Source organism: Hippoglossus stenolepis, chromosome 15 (assembly GCF_022539355.2).
Source record: "Hippoglossus stenolepis isolate QCI-W04-F060 chromosome 15, HSTE1.2, whole genome shotgun sequence".
NCBI lineage: Eukaryota > Metazoa > Chordata > Actinopteri > Pleuronectiformes > Pleuronectidae > Hippoglossus > Hippoglossus stenolepis.
In genome coordinates this window covers 24,649,977-24,672,057 of record NC_061497.1, presented here as the reverse complement: position 1 = coordinate 24,672,057, position 22,081 = coordinate 24,649,977, and the positions used below count along the sequence as shown (strand labels likewise).

The 22,081-nt window shown below is 44.1% G+C and overlaps 3 protein-coding genes across 6 annotated transcripts in view; 1 reads left to right on the top strand and 2 right to left on the bottom strand.

The window, feature by feature from the left end:
• slco2b1 (solute carrier organic anion transporter family, member 2B1) overlaps nt 1-9,550 on the top strand; it is a 17,557-nt gene extending 8,007 nt beyond the window's left edge. For all 4 annotated transcript variants that reach the window (XM_047343558.1, XM_047343560.1, XM_047343557.1 and 1 more), the window contains 8 exons: nt 877-964; nt 4,124-4,288; nt 4,729-4,918; nt 5,395-5,536; nt 5,717-5,877; nt 6,664-6,728; nt 7,480-7,600; nt 8,625-9,550. In XM_047343558.1, coding sequence (XP_047199514.1) covers nt 877-964; nt 4,124-4,288; nt 4,729-4,918; nt 5,395-5,536; nt 5,717-5,877; nt 6,664-6,728; nt 7,480-7,600; nt 8,625-8,817 — 1,125 coding nt within the window. In that variant the 3' untranslated portion in view covers nt 8,818-9,550. The remainder of the gene's footprint in view (nt 1-876; nt 965-4,123; nt 4,289-4,728; nt 4,919-5,394; nt 5,537-5,716; nt 5,878-6,663; nt 6,729-7,479; nt 7,601-8,624) is intronic.
• A 2,613-nt stretch (nt 9,551-12,163) lies between these two features.
• serpinf1 (serpin peptidase inhibitor, clade F (alpha-2 antiplasmin, pigment epithelium derived factor), member 1) lies at nt 12,164-16,655 on the bottom strand. Its single transcript, XM_047343661.1, has 8 exons — nt 16,532-16,655; nt 15,026-15,086; nt 14,682-14,871; nt 13,868-14,023; nt 13,540-13,743; nt 13,302-13,441; nt 13,016-13,226; nt 12,164-12,543 (listed from the first exon to the last, which is right to left on the bottom strand). Exons 2-8 carry the CDS (start codon nt 15,083-15,085, stop codon nt 12,293-12,295), a joined length of 1,212 nt encoding a protein of 403 aa, XP_047199617.1. The 5' UTR covers nt 15,086; nt 16,532-16,655; the 3' UTR covers nt 12,164-12,292.
• A 729-nt stretch (nt 16,656-17,384) lies between these two features.
• Nucleotides 17,385-21,988, bottom strand: serpinf2a (serpin peptidase inhibitor, clade F (alpha-2 antiplasmin, pigment epithelium derived factor), member 2a). The gene is made up of 9 exons (XM_047343521.1): nt 21,895-21,988; nt 20,781-20,849; nt 20,437-20,671; nt 20,120-20,263; nt 19,974-20,016; nt 19,432-19,577; nt 18,938-19,080; nt 18,507-18,711; nt 17,385-18,336 (listed from the first exon to the last, which is right to left on the bottom strand). Exons 2-9 carry the CDS (start codon nt 20,832-20,834, stop codon nt 17,801-17,803), a joined length of 1,506 nt encoding a protein of 501 aa, XP_047199477.1. The 5' UTR covers nt 20,835-20,849; nt 21,895-21,988; the 3' UTR covers nt 17,385-17,800.
• Nucleotides 21,989-22,081: the final 93 nt, after the last annotated feature.

Below are 22,081 nucleotides of genomic sequence, written 5' to 3'. Positions count from 1 at the left end.
ACAAACATGTTCGTCATCTGAAGTATCAACGAGTTCAAACATGTTCAGTTTGTTTGTCAAAGAAAGAGAAAGTTCAGCTCCAACACGTTTATCAGCAGAAGAAAAATAAGCCAACGATTGCTCAACATCACCCCCACCCCCCCCCCCCCACCCGTCTGAGCTGCAGCTCTTTCACTTTTACACTCGAGCTTCACTCTCTCATTTCTGGGAATCATTTATTGTTGTGTCCGATTTCCTGATGAGATGTTGACATATTTAAGACGAGGCTGAAGACTCATATTCTCCTGAGTGTCCTCACGTTGTCCACATCAAAGCATTTTTATTTCATTTCATTTTATGCTAGTCTGTTTTTTTTCCTTTTCTTTTTGCGTCGTGTCTTCTTTTATTTCACAGCAGCACAAGGCTCTGACGCAGCTTCAGACTCCGAGCTGCTGCTGAGACCAAGCATGCAGCTAAAACAGGGGAAACACTGGCCAGAGACTGATCCTGAGACACAAACATCATGTCGCTATGGAAACAAGCAGCTGTTTGATAACACGCTCAACATATGAACCCAAAAGCTACAGAAAATGACCTGCTGCTTATTTCCTGTAGATCCTCCACACTCAGCTTTGTCTGTAAGGTGATGAACGTCTGAACCGTCCGAGGTTAAAACCAGAGGAAAGCTGGTCTCTCTCTTCTCTGCTCAGACCACATCTGACGTCAGTTCAGTGTTTGACCTCAGCACCAACATGAAGAGAAGTTCCTCTGCAGTGTCTGGACCTCACATGTTATTCAGAGGACACATTTATCACCTTCAGGCAGACTTCCTGATAGCAGCTGCAGACTCAGAGGTTTCAAATCCGGCATCTGTGATGCTTTGTTTCCTTTGTTCAGGACGGAGCAGACGATGCAGAGTCCAAACCGGACGAACAGCAGCAGACAAACCCGCTGCAGCATCTCTCCCTCGTTCAGTTCCTCAAAAGTAAGAGTCTTCTTTTCCTCTTCTGTTTTTCTGTCTGATGAACAAACCACTAAAGGTCATCGACCCTGAACGAGGGTCAGACTTTTATCAGCAGCTTTTTTAAGATATTTACACGTTAAATCATCTAAAATCATCAGATCTGTGTATTTATCTGTAGCTGAGTTCTTGATATTTTCAAACCTAAAGAAATCTGTAGTTTTAATCAAGGTTAAGCTGCGTTTCATTTGGTCACCTGTTGGTGGCGTCATATCACGCCTAGACTACTGCCCCCCCCTCCTGGCAGGTCTACCTGCTGGTGCCCTCTGCAGCTCATCCAGAAAGCAGCAGCTCCACTGGTCTTTAACCTGAATTCACTCACACTACTCTGCTCCTCCGCTCCCTTCACTGGTTACCAGTGGCTGCCGCATCCTTTTCAAAACACTAGTACTGGTGTACTGGATGTAAAAATGTAAAAATGTTTAAAAGTAGCGCTTTAGTAGAACTTACATGTCACTTATATGTCACTTACGTGTCACTTACATGTCACTTACATGTCACTTACATGTCACTTATATGTCACTTACATGTCACTTACATGTCACTTACATGTCACTTACATGTCACTTACATGTCACTTACATGTCACTTACATGTCACTTATATGTCACTTAAGTGTCACTTATGTGTCACTTACGTGTCACTTACATGTCACTTACATGTCACTTATATGTCACTTACATGTCACTTATATGTCACTTATATGTCACTTACATGTCACTTACATGTCACTTACATGTCACTTACATGTCACTTACATGTCACTTATATGTCACTTACATGTCACTTACATGTCACTTATATGTCACTTACATGTCACTTACATGTCACTTACATGTCACTTATATGTCACTTACATGTCACTTACATGTCACTTACGTGTCACTTACGTGTCACTTACGTGTCACTTACGTGTCACTTACGTGTCACTTACATGTCACTTACATGTCACTTACATGTCACTTACATGTCACTTACATGTCACTTACATGTCACTTATATGTCACTTGTCACTTACATGTCACTTACATGTCACTTATATGTCACGTATATGTCACTTATATGTCACTTATATGTCACTTATATGTCACTTACATGTCACTTACATGTCACATATATGTCACTTACATGTACTTACATGTCACTTATATGTCACTTACGTGTCACTTACATGTCACTTATATGTCACTTGTCACTTACATGTCACTTACATGTCACTTATATGTCACGTATATGTCTTACATGTCACTTATATGTCACGTATATGTCACTTACATGTCACTTACATGTCACGTATATGTCACTTACATGTCACTTATATGTCACGTATATGTCACTTACATGTCACTTATATGTCACGTATATGTCACTTACGTGTCACTTACATGTCACTTATATGTCACGTATGTCACTTACATGTCACTTACATGTCACGTATATGTCACTTACATGTCACTTATATGTCACGTATATGTCACTTACATGTCACTTACATGTCACGTATATGTCACTTACATGTCACTTACATGTCACTTACATGTCACTTACATGTCACTTACATGTCACTTATATGTCACTTGTCACTTACATGTCACTTACATGTCACTTACATGTCACTTACATGTCACTTACATGTCACTTATATGTCACTTGTCACTTACATGTCACTTACATGTCACTTACATGTCACTTATATGTCACTTGTCACTTACATGTCACTTACATGTCACTTACATGTCACTTACATGTCACTTACATGTCACTTACATGTCACTTACATGTCACTTACATGTCACTTATGTCACTTGTCACTTACATGTCACTTACATGTCACTTACATGTCACTTACATGTCACTTACATGTCACTTACATGTCACTTACATGTCACTTGTCACTTACATGTCACTTACATGTCACTTACATGTCACTTATATGTCACTTATGTGTCACTTACATGTCACTTACGTGTCACTTACATGTCACTTACATGTCACTTACATGTCACTTATATGTCACTTACATGTCACTTACATGTCACTTATATGTCACTTACATGTCACTTACATGTCACTTACATGTCACTTACATGTCACTTACATGTCACTTACATGTCACTTTGTCACTTACATGTCACTTACATGTCACTTACATGTCACTTATATGTCACTTACATGTCACTTAGATGTCACTTATATGTCACTTACATGTCACTTACATGTCACTTACATGTCATATATATGTCACATGTCACTTACATGTCACTTATATGTCACTTACGTGTCACTTACGTGTCACTTACATGTCACTTACGTGTCACTTACGTGTCACTTACATGTCACTTACATGTCACTTACATGTCACTTACATGTCACTTATATGTCACTTACGTGTCACTTATATGTCACTTATATGTCACTTGTCACTTACATGTCACTTACATGTCACTTATATGTCACGTATATGTCACTTATATGTCACTTATATGTCACTTATATGTCACTTACATGTCACTTACATGTCACGTATATGTCACTTACATGTCACTTACATGTCACTTATATGTCACTTACATGTCACTTACATGTCACTTACATGTCACTTACATGTCACTTATATGTCACTTATATGTCACTTACATGTCACTTATGTCACTTGTCACTTACATGTCACTTACATGTCACTTACGTGTCACTTACATGTCACTAATGTCACTTACATGTCACTTACATGTCACTTACATGTCACTTGTCACTTACATGTCACTTACATGTCACTTACATGTCACTTACATGTCACTTACATGTCACTTGTCACTTACATGTCACTTACATGTCACTTACATGTCACTTGTCACTTACATGTCACTTACATGTCACTTGTCACTTACATGTCACTTACATGTCACTTACATGTCAATCCTAACCAGAAGCTGACTACATCTCCCATCATCCCTCACTGCAAGACAACTAACAGTGTTTTGTTTGAAACGGCGTGTAGTTGCAGAAAAGGACTTATTGTCGCTTTTAAGATTTGTGCTCATCCAGACTAACTGGTTCAAATCCATGTTCTACTTGTACATTGCAGTCGTGGTAACTTGAGTGAAAGGACTCTTTATCCTCCAGGTTTTCCTCGGATCGCTCTGCGGACGCTGCAGAGTCCCATCTTCCTGCTGGTGGTTCTGGCGCAGGTCAACCTGGCAGCGCTGCTCGCCGGCCTCGCCACCTTCATGGCCAAGTTCATCGAGAGACAGTTCAGTCAGACCATCCCCTTCTCCACCATGATGATAGGTGAGCGTCCCCATGGGTCTGGTTCCCCTGCTTGACCAAGGTGCCGGTTCGGAGTTGGTTCACACCACATCATCACGTCACTGTAAACGTCGACACGTCTCCAGTTTATCTCCTCAATGGACCAAAGTTCAAAATATTCAATCTTCTTTGCAGACGACACGCGACACAAGTTCTGGTTTTTTAAAGGCGATCACAAAGTTTAGTTTGGTCTTGTTGGACTTGTTGGTCACGGTTATCCCCCCTAAGAGTTTCTTACTTCGAGACCCTGGAAGCAGATTTTTCTGTCTGTCGAAACACTGAGATCAGACACTGGCTCTGACCGACCCTCGAACTGCCTCAGTGGAAAAGTGGTTGTGAGGATGAATCTTTTGTTTGTGTGACAGCAGAGAAAGAGTTTAAAATGCGACTGACACGTTTCTTCTTTTGGGTCTTTGGTTCAGGAGGAGTCGGGATCCCGATGGCAGTGCTGGGCGCCATCCTGGGCGGAGTCCTGATGCGGAGGTTGAATCTTTCCGTCAGTGGAGCCAGCAAGTTGTGCACCATCGCCATCCTGCTCTGCGTGTTCTCCTCCGTGCCGCTGCTGCTCATTGGCTGCTCCACCCAGAGGGTCGCCGGTGTCTTTCCTCCAGAGTACGTCACAAACATCAGTCTGTTCTTCAGCTGACACTAAATCAAACCCTGATGGGAACAGAAACCAGGTCTTTCTGTGGAGTTTGCATGTTCTCCGAGTGTTAGCGTCGGTTTCCTCTGGCGTCGTCTGGTTTGTTGTATGTTGACCCTGTGATAAACCCCGCCTCCCTACTCACAGCAGGGGATTCATTTCTTCATGAATGATTTTTATTGCAAAAAGGGAAGTTTCTCTTCTGTCGGGGGAGGCGAGGGAGTGATGTCATCACTGGACGGGAACTGATTTTAATCGAGAATAAAGTTACAACAAACATATCTTCTACTTTGGAATGTTCCACAGCTGCAGGTTATTCAAAAAGTCAAAGTTTGGATTGTGTATGTGTGTGTGTGTGTGTGTGTGTGTGTGTGTGTGTGTGTGTGTGTGTGTGTGTGTGTGTGTGTGTGTGTGTGTGTGTGTGTGTGTGTGTGTGTGTTTTCAGCCCTGATGCACTGTCCTGCAGTTCCAGCTGTGGTTGTCCTCAGGACGTCTTTAACCCGGTCTGTGGTTCAGACGGGGTCGAGTTCAGGTCACCGTGTCACGCCGGCTGCAACGTGGTGGAGACGGCCAACCACAAAGTCACAGTCAGTGTTTTTTAATCATTTTACTGTGAAATCCTCACTCGACTCACAGTGACTCGGGGAGGATGAATGGTTTTAGAGCAACAAGACGTTAGCGTCACTTGGATCCCTCGACTAAGAGCCAATGGGATTCTTCTGTTTTCCTGTCGAGGTCTGACTCTGTGTCGTGTCCTGGTTTCACAGAACTACACTGAGTGTCGATGTGTCCCCGGTCTCGGACACGCGGCTCCTGGAACCTGCGGCAGCGGATGTGCCCACCTGCTCCGCCCCTTCATGGTTCTTCTGGGAATCACCAGTTTCATCGCCTCTTTTTCTCAGACGCCCTCATACATTATGATTCTCAGGTACAAAGTCAAAACGTATTTAAGTCATATTTCATTTCAAAGTTCAGATCAGCTCCTGAAACTGTTTGTTGAATTATCAGTTTCCTACGTCACAACAGATTTCATCTCATTTCAAAAACTTTTAATGCATGAAGACGAAAAAATTTTTAATATCAAACAAATTAAAGATCAGAAAAAGTCTGAAATACACAAACATATAGTTTTGAGGAGGAAACTTTTTAATTTACTCACCTCAGATTGTTTCATTTCACTCGTCCCATGTTGAGATTTATTGTTAAAAACAAAATTCAATCAGAAACTCACGTTGCTGCTCAGCTGAGCTTCACCTGTTCTCCATCTGATAATCAACTGCAGGGGGAGCCTTTAAAACAATTTGTCAGACTCGTGTGTTTTCAGCTCGGAGATTTAAGAAGTTTTTGTTTCAAGTTAAAACCAATAAAAAAGGTGACGTTTTAAAGTTTGACCCACTGGAGGAAAAAGTAGAGAAAATAAAATAAAAACAACAAAGACAAACTAAAGCTAAATGAATATTCTGTTTTTCCCGACATAATTTCAGCTTTTTTATTTAATACGTTTTATTGGTTCCAACAGTTCAATAAACGATCTCCCTCTCGATGAGTTTATTTCCTTTTTGTGTCTAAAGTGAAAAGTTGTGAAAGATGAAGTGAGAACAGAAGTTTTTAAAGAAGCTGAACCAACGTGATGTGTCTCTGCTGCTGTGAAACTTCATCATCTTCATCATCTTCATCATCTTCTGTGAACCTGGTGTTTGTGTCTCTGCTGCAGGACGGTGCCGACAGAGGACAAGTCCTTTGCTGTGGGAGTTCAGTACATGTTGTTCAGAGTGCTCGGTGAGTCTTTTCGTTGGATGTAACACAAAGTCCACACACACAACAAAACAATATCAACAGGAAGTGAAATGAGGAAACTACCAGAGGCCGAAACACAGAGAAGGATAAAAGAATAAAATATCAAAAACAGAGATAAAACATTAATTATTAAAGTGAAAACAAGTCTGAGAAATGAAAGAAGTGAATAATTAAATGAAAAAGAATAAAAGCACAAGTCTGTGAAACTGTCTAAGATGTATAAATAAATAAAATTCTATTCAGACACATTTCCCTCAGCACCATGAACCGTGAACAATAACATGTTGTGTTGAACTTTAACACTTTAAATGTGACGATTCAGTCTCAGTCTGTTTGTTAAAGCCTCAGAATAAAACACACGATGTTTCAGAGGAAACGGTTCGATTCCGGAGGTTTGAATCTGTTGAATGTAAAACAAAGTCAACTCTGAAAAAAACGTTTTAAAAATCCTCCATCACGTTCAAACATCCTCTCATTGGTCGACACGGTGGAGCAGAAAACTGCAGATCGCCGTGTGAAGAGCTGCTGTTTGTGATTTGTTAATTATCTGATTGCAAAAGTCGGTTTGTTATTCACACATTGATTTTATTTTGAAATCAAAAATAAGAAAGAAACGCAACGCAGGTTGAACTGGATCATTAATCTGTTCGACTTCATGAGCTGCAGAGAGTTTCTAACACAAACCTTTTTAAATGCACTGGTTTGTTTCCCTGTCGGCGTCATGTGACTGCAGCGTTCATGCCCGGCCCCGTGTTGTACGGCAGCGTCATCGACACCACCTGCCTCCTGTGGGGCAGGAAGTGCGACAAGCAGACGTCCTGTCTGTACTACAACCTGGACCGATTCAGACAGAGGTGAGCTCCACACACACACACACACACACACACACACACACACACACACACACACACACACACACACACACACAGACACACACACACACACACACAGACACACACACACACACACACACACACACACACACACACACACACACACACACACACACACACACACACACACACACACACACACACACACACACACACACAGACAGGACAAAGTGAGGACCGGCCCAAAGGTCCTCACTCTGTAGGTTGTCCTCACAAAGATAGCAGTACAAGAGCACACACACACTGAAGCGTGATAATATCAGATATTTAGAGATGACGTTTGATTGGTTCATTAACACATTTAAGCTTTTCTGTCCTTTGACCTTTGATTGTTAGCGAATCACATCGTCTTCTGCAGCGGTGAAATAGAATCCGTCTGAGGAGAAGACAAACGAGAAAATCTCAAAGTTATCAAAGTCACTAGTTTCAACTTCAAATCTTCATCTTCAACACAGCATCTGAAGTTTTCTGCTACAAGTTGAATTAGAAATCCGACTGAATTAAAGGAGACTTAATAATTTAAAGTGTTGTGAGTGTAAAATGTTTTCATGCTCTAATGTTCAGAATCACTGTCCTCAGACTGTCCATCGCTGCAGCTCCTCTCTTCAGCCTCTGTCTCTAACACTTGGTTTTAGCTCCTGTCTCTTTAAGACCCCCCCTCCTGATGAAGTCTGCTCTGAGTGGTCAGCTGGTCGACTCTGTTGTGATTGGTCAACAGCCTCCAGTTCCTCTCACTTTACTGGTGTAACTAGTTTGACGCCCCCTAACAGTGTGAAGGGTCTGCAGCAGACGTGTGGTCCAGACTGTCGAGGGGTTTCTGGAGCTTCAGGAGCAGAAGAGGCGGAGCTTCCTGTTCCACAGACTTTAACTAAAATCCATTATGAGCCAATGAGAAAACATCACGTGTCCTTTAACCGTTTGTCCTGTCGCTGGATTTCCAGACGTCTTCAGACTCCTGACCCTCTGTGTGTGTGTGTGTTTGCAGGTTTCTGGGTTTGCAGGTTGTATTCGTGTGCGGCGGACTGCTCTGCTTCCTGTTGACCATCGTGGTCCTGCGGCGGACGACCAGACGTCAGGAACCAGAGGAGGACAGGAAGGGAGAGTACGAGCTGGTGACGGAGCAGAAAACACCTGCTCCGTCATCTAGAGGGACAGAAGAAAAAGGTATGAAGACCTGAGGAAAGGAAACCAGAGGACGTCTGACCAGAGAGCCGGAGGGAGGAGAAGAAGAAGAAGAAGAGTGGAGATGGTCAGAGATGAACGTGGACGTAGCTGCTGCTGCTGCTGCAGTGTTTCTGCTGAGTTGTCTGTGAAGGAGCAGCTGACGTCAGGAGACGAAGAGTTTTATTTTTGTATCTTCCAGTGTCTGATCACTGCTGTGTTCGTTCATAAACTGATATATTCTCACATATATGATGATTTTACATGTTAATATACTATTTTTTATATAATGCAAAAGTCCAAAATCATTACTTCAACAAATGTGAAATCTGAAGCCACTCGATGATGTCATTCAATTTATTTTATTGAAGTCAACAGCTGAGGCTCCAGTGACGACAGCGTCCACCATTAACTCTGTTGTTCTCTTGACTTTTCATCTAGCGCCACCATGAGGTTGACAACTAAAGGATGAAACGTCATTAAATGTGTTTCAGAACTAAGGACATTTCCATCTGCCCCAGCTGTACTTTGTACTTAGTATCATTAGCACGTGTTAGCATGCTAACATGGTAAATCACAGACTCGTCTCCACTTTCCCCAGAAATGAAGCTGAAATATCTCAGATACAAACGCTGACTTTAATGCCCATCTCTGTGTCGGCTTCACTGTCACTGGACTTTGGTCCAATCACAGAGAAGCTTCTGGTTTTTATATAAATGTAATGATGATGATTAAAACTCTTCAATCTTAGAACCAGTCTCAGTGGAAGTTGATGAAACTTGTTCGGGTTGTTTGTCTGTTGGAAACATTCCTGTGATGATCAACGAACATCTGCAGGCTCAGACATGACGAGCAGAGTCAGAGCTGCTGAACAGATCCTCACCTCTGACCCACGGTTTCCTGTCGCCTGGTTCTCGTCTCTGGTTCTTCTGACGCAGCTTCAGCTCCAGACACTGAAGATCCAGAGCAAACACAAGTTTTAACGTGAAAATCAGTCATCAGTCATCTGGTGACAAAATACAGACTCACCCACAGACAACTGGTTCATCTAATGAATACATCTAGATTATAGGAAACATGTGACGGCTTCAGACGAGATTTAAAAGATTCCGTCTTCTCCAGAATCGTCATCATAAAATGCTGAAGCATCAAGTCCAGATGTTTTTCATGTCGTCAGAAACACGACGAGCAGATGAATAAAGTGTAACACAGCAACAACATGAAACACATGTGTTTTTACGGATTTAAAGGTTCGTGTTATTGACTTTATATAAAGAGGTTATCATCTGACGGAGTTTCCTCAGTGTTTGTCGCCCTCTTGTGGACACTGAGCTGTGTTGATCAACAGATATAAAATTATGAAAATTATTTTTAACATCACTTTGTAAATGTCTCATTTTGTTTTTTGTTTGCCTTCATCTGTTTTATCTGAGACATTTTAATGTTGCAGCTGATTTAACTTTTACTTTCAGTCAGTTTTGTGATTTTATTTTTATTAGTTCTACACAATTATACTTTAGATCTTAAACTACATTCAACAAAGTGTGTTATGTTTTTTGTATGAACGTAGTTGAATGAGTTTGTACTCGGAGCAGAGGAACAAAGTGAAAACAGATGTTTATGTGGTAAATTCCACATCTGCAGAAAGTGTTTGGTGGAATGTGGGAGGAGCATGTGGAGAAGTCCTCAGCTGCAGAGAAACTTTCTCACAGAAAAACTTCTGAATCAGTCTGTGCCTGTTTATGATTCATGTTTATATTTATAATCATGTTTATATTTATATTCATGTTTATATTTACATTAATAGTAATGTCTATATTTATGTTAACATTTATATTTATAATCATGTTTATATTTATAATCATGTTTATATTTACATTAATAGTAATGTCTATATTTATGTTAACATTTATAACTGGATTTTATTAAAACAAACATTGAAGAGTTTTAGTTCAGGACTGGAGCTGCTGATTGAGAGTACAGCTCCCCCTCCTGGTTATAACATGGATCTGTTCTGATTTTCTGTTGACTTATTGGATGAGGGTTAGTTATTTAATTATTTGGAAAACTCTGTCCCCCCCAACTCTGCAGCTACAGATGTCTTTATTTCATTTTTTTTTTTTTTTGACATGAAGCTCTGACATGTTCCTCACATGTTCCTCACATGTTCTGCAGGTTCTGTCTGTGAGAACAAATGTCTGAGTCAGTGTCTCTGGACATGTTCTGGGTCTTCTCCTGCAGCCTCCTAGTAAAATGTGTGTAACATGTCAGAGTGAGTCCATGTGAGGAGACAGCAGGACAATGTGTGGAAGCTTCCCAGTGAGCGAGTGGACGTGTTGATGAGGTTTCTAACACGTGACGGACGTGAAGCTGGAAGAACACAAACATCTCAGGATGAAGAAAGGAGCCGTAACGAGAAGACGAAGACGTCCACTTGGAAACACGAGGAGGTTCCAGATCTTCTGGTGATGAGGGCCGACGCCGGTGTGGATGAGCTGTAAACAACAACACTGATCTTTCCACAGCAGAGTTTATACGTCATGTCCGGCCTCCTGCTGCTCTACAGGCTCCGCCCCTGCTGCTCTACAGGCTCCGCCCCTCGCCTGGATGTTCCCACATGTTCCTGTTGGTGTGAACTCACATCCTTTTTTATTTTCACATAACAAGAGACACGTGTGGTTTCATCGTCGTGTTTATTTCTTTTAAAACAAATGACAATATTTCTAACGTCTTTCTTCGTATCATCAGTATCTTGTCAGATTAACATGATCACGCCAACGTGTTTGTTTCAACATGAAAAGTAAAAGAAATCAAATCAAATGTCCTCACAGACGTCTGCCGCCACAAACAGAGCAAACACCTGAAATCCGTCCTAGGAACTGAGAAGAGGACCATGAAGAGAGTTTGAGTTTAGAGGAAATTATGGCGTCTTATTGTTTGTGTTATTTGAACCTTCAGACTTGGTTCTAGGTTGAAGGTTGAGGGTTAGGTTAAGGTTAAGGTTGAGGTGAGGTTGAGGGTTGAGGTTGAGGTGAAGGTTGAGGGTTGAGGGTTGAGGGTTAAGGGTGAAGGTTGAGGGTTAGGTTAAGGTTAAGGTTGAGGTGAGGGTTGAGGGTTAAGGTGAAGGTTGAGGGTTGAGGGTTAAGGTGAAGGTTGAGGGTTAGGTTAAGGTGAAGGTTGAGGGTTAAGGGTTAAGGGTTAAGGTGAAGGTTGAGGTGAAGGTTGAGGGTTGAGGGTTGAGGGTTAAGGGTTAAGGGTTAAGGTGAAGGTTGAGGTGAAGGTTGAGGGTTGAGGGTTGGGTTAAGGTGAAGGTTGAGGGTTGAGGGTTGAGGGTTAAGGGTTAAGGGTTAAGGTGAAGGTTGAGGTTGAGGGTTAAGGGTTAAGGTGAAGGTTGAGGTGAAGGTTGAGGGTTGAGGGTTAGGTGAAGGTTGAGGTGAGGGTTGAGTTGAGGTGAAGGGTAAATGGCTGGGCAATGCATTATGGGAATGTGTCTTATATCCTCAGGTCTTTGGGGTTGACCACTCTGCCGATGAAGAGCAGCGCCCCCGACACGTCGTCCCGGATCAGGTAGAGGAAGGGGCGGTCCACCCGGTACGACAGGTGGTGGGATGTCGAGGTGGCGCCCGGGTACTGGTTGCCTTCAGGTGCTGTCTCCATGACGACCTTGTGATTGACGCTGGTGAGCTTGGTGGCCTGATCTGAGATCTTCTCCAGCTGCGGGTTGTCCAACCAATCAGTGAGACCTACAGGGGGGACGGACACAAATGAAAGATCCTGACGTGTCATGAATCAGAGCGTCTGTATAAACCGTCCTCTGGAGTTTCTACGAACGTGTGAACACAAAAGTCCGAGTGACAGCAGAGTTTCTGAAGAGTTTTCTCCGAGTCTGATGTGAGGACACCAGGAGACACACTGTGAGCGAGTGGGGGGGTGATTAAGTGTCTAACATGTGACAGACGCAAAAATGAATCAAAAAAATAAAAAAACAAAGAAGAAGAAGTAAAGGTCTTTAGAATAAACCTTTTACAAACCGTCAGATCTTCAACCGAAAAAATGGAACTTGCGATATGAACTATTTTGTTGTGGAGTAGAAACACAAAGAAAATATAAATATGTAAGTGGCTCCTGACAAAACTGAACCTCATAACTTGTTTGGTATTCAAACAATTTCCATATTTATGAATCTAGTCAGACTGGTTCTGGTTCTGGACTCACCCAGGTCGCTGAGCAGTGGCAGCAGGTCGGTGGAGTAGCTGAGCCTCAGGGTGGGCAGTGTGAGGGACACCTGGGCTGGGAGCAGCGTCATGGAAAGGTCCTGAACGAACTCAGCGGTCAGGCTCTCCTCCAGCAGCGTCATGTTGGACATCACCTCGTCCGGCAGGAAGATGAACATGCTGACGTCGTTCTGCATCTGGATCTGAGCGATCTGGTGGACGAGCAGAATAAACATTGTTCGGGACAGATCTCAGAGATGAAATGTTTCAGAGCAGAAAACACTCACCGTGCAGCTCAGGTCTGAGTCGGCTCCCATCTTCACGGGGTAGTTGTCCTGCTGCATCATGGGAATGCGAACAGGTGCCGCGCCGTCCACCTGGAAGTCGTCCATGACTCCACTGTTACTGAAGCGAGTGACCCACCTCCCTGTCAACAGAAAACCGTGTCGTCATTCTCACGCCTCATCTGACCAGCGTCAAACTGTGGATGTAAAGATGTCCAGTTTGAAAACCTCCCTGACGCACCTCTGAAGTAGGCGGCGCTCACAGTGTTCACGGAGGGGTTCCGGGAGGGGGATTTGGCCAGGAAGCGCTGCACCTTCCCGCCGGTCTCCTGAGACACCCATTCGTTGATTTCTTTCACTTCTTTGGCTCCGACCGGCACTCCCTTTGGACGAACGCCATACTGCTGCTCCACGAGCGCCAAGAACTCCGGCTTCAGACGAAGTCCTAAACACAGCAACACAACAAAAAGACCTGGTATTACAGCGCCTCCGGGGGCAGTGCACCTTGACACTGGTTGCCACCCACCAATAAACCAAACGGAGAAGAAGAAGGTTCCAGGTGAACTCACGTCGAGCCAGGTAGAGACGGGCAGCGATGCTCAGGCCTTTCCCAGGCGAGCGCAGGGAGGCCAGCAGGTCCCTCAGGGTGTTGTGGAGCTGAGGGTCCTGCAGGGTGTGATACCTCAGAGCCCGGAACAGCTGCCGCTCCGCCGGCTCAGAGCCTCCTGCAGGAGACACGTCAGGTTCTCATGAGAACACAAGAGGTCCAACCTGTGAGCGTCTTCATACCTTAGACCGACGGCCTCAGCAACATTATCACTGCACCAGACCATTTACTGAGGTTTTGTTTATGTTAAGATAAAAATGATTTTCTCACTTTAATTTGAACCATTTTCATAAACATAGTGATCTTGTTTTATTTTTTATCTCATAGGCTTTGATACAATAAAACATGAATTCTCCACTTTGTCACTTCGAGCAGTTTGTCAGTCAGAGGTTGATTAACAATATCTAAATGTTTTCTACCTGAACCATTGGAGACAATGATTCTACAACCAAATAATGAGAGGACTTCTTCTTCATGAAACTGTTGTTGGATCGTGGGTTTGAGGTTTTTCCATCATGCAGCAACAAACCTTCCTCCTTCTCCAACATTTTTAGAAAAAGCTCCATGGAAAGAAGTTTAGAAAGGTTTTGTGATGTAGAAGAATCTGAGCTCGGCTGCTGACGGAGCAGGAATCTGAACCGTTCTCTCCGTCAGACGGAACATTTTGCAGAAATCGTTAAAACATCAGTAACTTTGTGTCTGTGTGTAATTTTCCTGTCATAAGTACAGAACTGAATGTCTGATGATGTTTTAGTTTGTGTTGACTTTGTCTTCACCCATGGACAGTTGGGTCAGCGCTGCAGACACACTGATGGGGGCCAGGAAGACGTTGGTCGTGGCATCGCGACTCGCCAGAGCTCGGAACAGGTTGTAGCCGAAGTCGGAGGTGGCGGCACCCAACTTAGTTATTGGTGTGGTGAAGAGCTCGACATGTTCCTCCTCCACAGTCGTCTCCTCGCCCTCCGACTGGAGACAGGACAGACAAGAGTTCAGTTACTTTTACTGTATTTACTGAAATATACTGTGTGATGCACAGTCACTTCCTGTGTGAGGAATCAGAAACAGACGCTGACACTGATGCTCTGGTTCAACCTCACGTTCGTGGTGTGTGATGTGATACCTGAGCCCGACTGAAGCTCAGCACGACTCCACACATCAGCAGGAAGCTTGTTCTCTTCATCCTGCAACACACACACACAGGAGGGTGAAGACGAGGCCACGCCTTCATCACCGAGCCTCTCGCTCAGGTCTTTCTCCTCCGAACACTTCATGTTCACGTGGAACATTTTAAACACAATCTCACGTAAAGAGAAAACCTGGAGGAGAATATGTGGAAATACTGAGAGAACAGTTTCAGAGACAAAGACGACCAATGTTTTCCTCAGTGTTTTGTTTAATTACAGTAAAAACCCACAGGATCCAAACCTCCAACCTCTAATGAGCCATCATCCAAAAACCTTCTTTAAAATCAGAAAAAGAGCTGAGCAGGAAAAGTGCTTCTCAAGTTGAAGCTTTTCATTCTTACACAAACAAGTTTGAAACAAAAGGTCAAACACACAAAGTTCCTTTGTTCTTCTGCAACATCTGGAGCTGGTTGTCATGGTTACAGAAACCCAAGTCTGTCATCTGAACCTCAGAGCACACACACACACACAACACACACACACACACTCACACACACACTACACACACACTCAGACACACACACACAGACACTCACACACACACTACACACACACACACATCAACTACACACACACACATCAACTACACACACACACACACACACACACACACACTCAGGCACGCACACGCACACAGACACACATCAACTACACGCACACACACACACACTCAGACACACGCACACACACGCACACAGACACACATCAACTACACACGCACACACACACACACACTCAGACACACACGCACAGACACTCCACTCACACACTCAGACACACACTCACACTCGCGCGCGCCACACGCACACACACACACACTCAGACACACGCACACACACACACATCAACTACACACACACTCAGACACATGCACACAGACACACTCAGACACGCACGCACACACACGCACTCAGACACACACTCACACTCACTCACACTCGCGCGCGCGCACGCACACACGCACACACAGATGTAAAAACTGTTACTTCCAGATGAATAATGTTGAATCTGATCCAGGAACAGTTCAGTCAGATTCACAGTGTGAACCCTCAGTTGATCCAGTTACAGATCAACTGAACCTTTTCAAAGTGAAACAATCTGTTTATTTTTTAATTCTGTTCCTGGATGAAAACTGACGTGAGGCTCGTGGTTCTGATCCCGTTTTGAAAAGAGCAGTGAAATAAAACATCATGAGAGAAACGAGCGGTTCGATGTGAATGACGAGTTGAATCCAGCAGAAGATCAGATCCTCACTTTCCTGCAGGAACTCGTGTGTGACACCAGAGAAGGTTCCTCTTCTTCATGTTACAGAGCTAAAGAGCCGCTCGGTTAGAGAAGGTCTGCAGCTGGAACCACTCAGGAACACGAACTGCACCGACTCGCTTTCTCTTGAAGCCTGAAGGACTCACAGAATGAAATCAGCTGTAAAGCTCGACACTCACCTCAGATCAGCTCAGCTCACTTCTGATCCGGATCCACGTCGCTCCGACTGGTTCTCTGCAGGCGCGTCCACGCGTCGCTTGTGGATCTGCGCCCGCAGCGGGGGCGAGCGCCGGGGCCGCGCAGAGAAGCTGCAGGATCCAGATGAATGAAAGTTTCCAGAGTCAGTTCCAGAATCTTCTCTCAGTGACGGCAGCACGAGCTCCTCACATCTTTAACCACGTGTTGCTGTTAAACCTCTTTTTTTGTTCCTTCAGGCATTTTGTTGAAATTTAACTGATCTTGTTGGTGAAGCTCCAAACACATTTCTGGTTTCAGAACCAGAACCAGAACCTGGAACTCCTCCTCTGAACCCTAGGTACAGAACCTGGAACCACCTAAAGAACCAGTGAGATCTCATGAGAACCTTATGATCGACTCTGTCCTGGGACTGCAATGAAGTCAGAAACCACTTATAATGAAGCCCCACTGGATTTCTGCCCAAATATTCACCATTTTGGAGTTTCAGTTCGATAAGGGCCCCTCTTGCCTGGGGCCTCCTTCAGAAAACATACTAAGAACCTCTAAAAACACATTATAAATCAGATGAATCCTTAGGGACTCCAGGAGGCCAGGGAACCCCCTGTTGGACCTGAACCTACACCTGAACCCTCCTAAGGGCTCCTGACACCACCATAGACTACACCTCACAAAGGGCCCCTTCATGTGGACATCAGGACGCCTACTTCAGAAAGGGCCCCTGACCGTTGAAGGGCTCTGGGAAGCCAGTAGAAATCTCCAGGGGGAGCTACAGATCCATACGAGCCGTGACAAGAAAAAATAAAAATCCAAATATAGAGAAAAAACCGACAAGTGTTAATTAAAGTGAGTTTAATTTTGAGCAAAATGAGTCCAGAGGTTAAAGTCGTTATTCCTAACGTGTGTCAACGTCTTTACTTGGGACTGAAGTTGAATTGTTGTCTCTCTTCATATAAAACTTGCTGATCACAGTAATTTCACTGCATTTGTATTTTCCCACTTTGATAACACAATGCATCTTGAACCACACAGGACCAAGGTGATCTGAATTTACTTTGAACCAAACATCGGACCATTTGGGAAACGAGTTAAACATTTTCTTGCATAGATTAGATGAGAATTAACAAACAAGATTTCTAGTTTTATGCTAAGTTTTACTAACTAGTTGCCGCCTGTAGCTTCGTATACAGAGATTTCAGTCTGAGCATCGAACCCTCAGCAAGAAACACAACAAAATGTCGAACTATTAACGACTAATGTTTCAAATTGGGTGCAGAGTCGACCGGTTTGGAGCAGGTTTCGTTGTCTTGTGCCGTCTTCTGCCCGATGCCCTCCAGTCCATTTACACTCTGCAGCTGTTCTTTGTCACCAGCGGGGGCGCTGCCTGGCTGCATCCTGCTGCCTTCCGCTGACTGTAACTTCCTGTGCGACCTGTTGCTGTGTTTGCTGTTCATGTCTCTTTCCCTGACACTGTCCGTCACAGGCTGGTCGCTCATGGTGCTGTTGCTCTGGGGATCATCATTGAGCATGGCGTCTTTGTTGGGGGCGGGGTTTGTGACAATGCCCATGAAGAGCGGGACCAGGGAGGCATCATCAACGAGGGCGAAGAGGAAGGGGGAGTTGACTGAGAAGATGGAGACGGAGCGCACGGAGGTCACCGCCGTGGTGGCGGACGCCTCCACACCTTCCTCACTTAGCTCTACTGTGCTGGCATGGAGGACACCCGTCACCTTCAGAGGCAGGTCGGAAATCCCAGAGAGGTTGGGCCCTGAAAACAGAGAACCGAGGCCTGACAGAGAGAAACTGAGTTACAGACTGAAAACATCAAGAATCAACTGCTAAAGTCATTTATTTGATCAGCTGTGTGTGGTTCAAGTGACTGGTCTTGTTTTCAGTCTAATGAAAGACATCACCACCACTAAATTGTTTCTTCTGGCTCAGAGGAGATAGAATTCTCACCCATTTTGGTCAGCGCCTCCTGGAGCTCATGGTGGTAATGCAGCTTCACCTTGGGTAAGTTGACCTGCATTGTTTTCTCCTGAGGTAGACGTCTATAGAGGTCCGAGATATTCAGTCTGGGAAGCACTGAGGACACGTTTTCCCTCCCTGGCAAAGGCAGGACGATTAAGAAGCTGGTATTTCCCTTGAAGGGAAAACTGGCAACCTGCACAAGAAAGAAAAGAAGACTTTTTCCAAGCGTTTTTCCTGTGAGGACATCGGGCAGACGACTGAAAGACCAGAACGTCCTGATTTAACAGAGCACAGAGAAGAATAAAATCAATTGTAATGTAAGAAATCTCTGAGAAAAACTCAAACAACATCATTAGTTGATTTATAAAAGCCTTGAATTCTTGACTCCACTTAAGATACTGCATGTATGTGGGTGTTACTTGTGCTTCCAGCTCTGGATCATCGAGGAGGCGGAGAGGATACTGAGCAGACTTCATCATGTCCACTGACACCGAGTTCTGGCCGTCCAGATAGAAGACTCCCTTTGAGGTCACTTGGGGGTCAAATCGAGTCTGCCATTCACCTGTCAGACAGAGAGGAGGAGGAGCTTATCACCTCCATAACAACCGGCTGCTCAGCGGCGTCTTCATTTGAAGGTCAAATCGAATGTCTCCGGTCCAGCAGCACTAAGGGATTCTCCGAAAAGAGCTTTGTTTGTGGTTAGAAACACATCAGGGACCCGGATAGCGGCCCATGAACAAGAACCATGTGTCTTCAGAGGAGCTACAGGCAGCTGATCAACTAAAGCTTGAAATACACCTGGAGACTAACAGAGAGATAATGTCCTGAGTAACTGGCCCTGAACCTCTGGAGCTGGACAAAAGCACAAATCCTGTTCCTCAACCACAGGGAGGTTTTCTGTGGAATGAATCACCTTTGAAGTAAACAGCATTTATGAGCATGAGCACCACGTCATGTGGAATACTCTCCAGGAAGTCGGGGATGTGACCATTGGTGGCGTTCTCCACCCATTGGTTGACCTCGTCTACAGAGACCAGAGGAACAGGCTGTGATTGGTACCTGCGAAACAAATCACACCTTTTAATTTCCATAACAAACACCATACATGCTCATTTTTCACAACAACACATAAATAATCTATCAGTTGCTGTAAATGTAAGAGAAACATCCCATATCACTGCTCGTTGTGAGGGTGAATTCCTGTTAACATGAAAATACAGTTCATCTCACCACCGCCATTTTATGAGCTGATCTGTTTCAGAACATGCTGTTCCCAAAATGACCAGCAGATGTCACTACAGTCCACCTCAGCAGCTGTTCAGGAATCAGCCGTCGTTGCTTATGGTGACTGAGGCTGTAAAGTTATTAACCTCTCAGCCCGTTTGACCTGTTAGCCTGTTAGCCTGTTAGCCTGTTAGCCTTTAGCGTTTAGCTTGTTGTGACTGTAGCTGATACCTGGCCAGAGAGTCCAGCACAAACGACAGCTTCACCTCAAATCCTGAGAGACAGAACGAGGGAGAGAAAGAGAAGAGGAGGATAAAAAGAGTTTTACACCAAATCTCTTCAGCACCGTCATCAGTTCAACGCTCATCAGCACAAACCTGGTCTCAGGTACATGCGTGATGCCACATCCAGTGATGTGTTGCTGAGATGAGGTACAAGGCTTCCCAGGATATGATGGTAACAGGGTACAGAGTTGGCGTTGAGGCTCTTCAGCAGCAGCTTCTCTGTCTCGTTACGAGAACCTGAGTGAAAATTCGAATTGAACAAAGAGCTTCTAAAATGTCCAGTTACATAAAGACTGTGTAATAGGAACGTGTGTTCAACATGTGCTGCTCTTATTCGTCTCAATGTGTCGTGTGGATGTGATGAAGCAGCTTGTGAATTCCTCCTGATTCTCAAGTCACAGGAAACTCACCCAAGGTGAGCTGAGCGAGGGCCAAGGCCAGACTGAGAGGTGACAGGATGACGTTCGGCTGCTCTGGACCAAGAGGAAGATTTTCCAGAAACTGTAAACCCAGTCGCTCTATAGCGCCACCTAGAGCCCTGTGTTGCTCAGGGCTGAACTCCTGATTTCCAGTACAGCTTTGATCCGTCTCCTCCTCTTCATCTACAGGACCAGAAACATCTGGAGCTGCTGGACTGGGATCGTCCTCAAAACAGAAGAACACATGAGTGTCAGTTCCTCAAAAACCAAAGAAAAGACGAGGAAAGAGTTTAACTTTAGTTTTAAAAAGTAGTTTTACTAGAGGTTCTTCTTACTGTCAGTCCCAGGCAGCACAGACAGAACAAGAGAAGAAGAACACGCAGCTTCATTTCCAAACAACCAACCTGAAAAACAGCATCAACACATTACGTCCACAGCTCTGTGTGTTCACTGTGTGTGTTCACTGTGTGTGTTCACTGTGTGTGTTCACTGTGTGTGTTGTGTCCTGCTGTGTTCACACGGATGGGTCAACAGCATGTAGTGTGTGTGTGCATGTGTGTGGGATCAATAAAGGAATCTGAATCTGAATCTGAATCTGAATCTGAATCTGAATCTGAATGAAATAAATGTTCAATCGTTAGTTTGATAAATGATTTGTTCACTACTGATACATGTATTTGGATGTTGTCTTTGGCAACCACGTGCATATGTATATATATATATATATACATACACGTGTACAGATGAAAATCATGTTCAGACTCAGTGAAAACAAGATTCAGATTGAAATCCTTCTTCTTCCTCCATGTGTCTGAGGACCCTGTTGAAATAAGATGCTGCGTCTCTCAGAGTTTCAGTGACTGGAAACCATCAGCACATTTCTACTGAACTGACATGAAGAAGTGACAAATCGATATCATACGTGCACCTGATGGTATTCTAACATTTTAATAGTAGCATGTTAGAAATGTTAGAAACACTTTTAGAAGTATCCTTATGATATGAATGTTGTACAAGTATCATTTTGTCCACTTGTCGATGCTAAAACAGAGGAAATGGGATCGTCTTCATTATTCTTCCTCTATGGTTGAAGAGTGTGTCACAACATATCACGACAACCCGTCCAGGTGCTAACGTGGCTTCTTACATGGAAGGTTTGTACCAGCGGGTCTGTCAGAGTCACCTGAGGTTTCTGCTGTATTTACCCAGAGACTAAAGGTTGCTGCTGCAGAACCTGGTTTTGGCTGAGCTGTGATACACTGGATTCACAGAACTACATGAACCTGACGACCTCTCAAGTGGAGCTTCATGCTCAGATACATGAACAGAAGGTGCTGAATTATCACCTTCAACACTAGGATTTGTAAAAAACTGATTATTTTAGCAAAGCTGCAAATGTTGAGCATCTCTGCCCCGGTGAAGAAGCTGTTTGTGAAAAGATCAACTCACCTGCCCTGTGTGAGGTGAGACAGACGAGGAGAAACAGAGGAGAAACAGAGGAGATCAAAGAGGAGATCAAAGAGGAGATGAATAAAATGAGAGTAAAGAACGAACCTCCTCTGGACAGTGTACAGACCCACTGCTGCCCCCCCCCCCTCAGGCTGATGGTTAATCATCAACACTGAACTCACTGAAG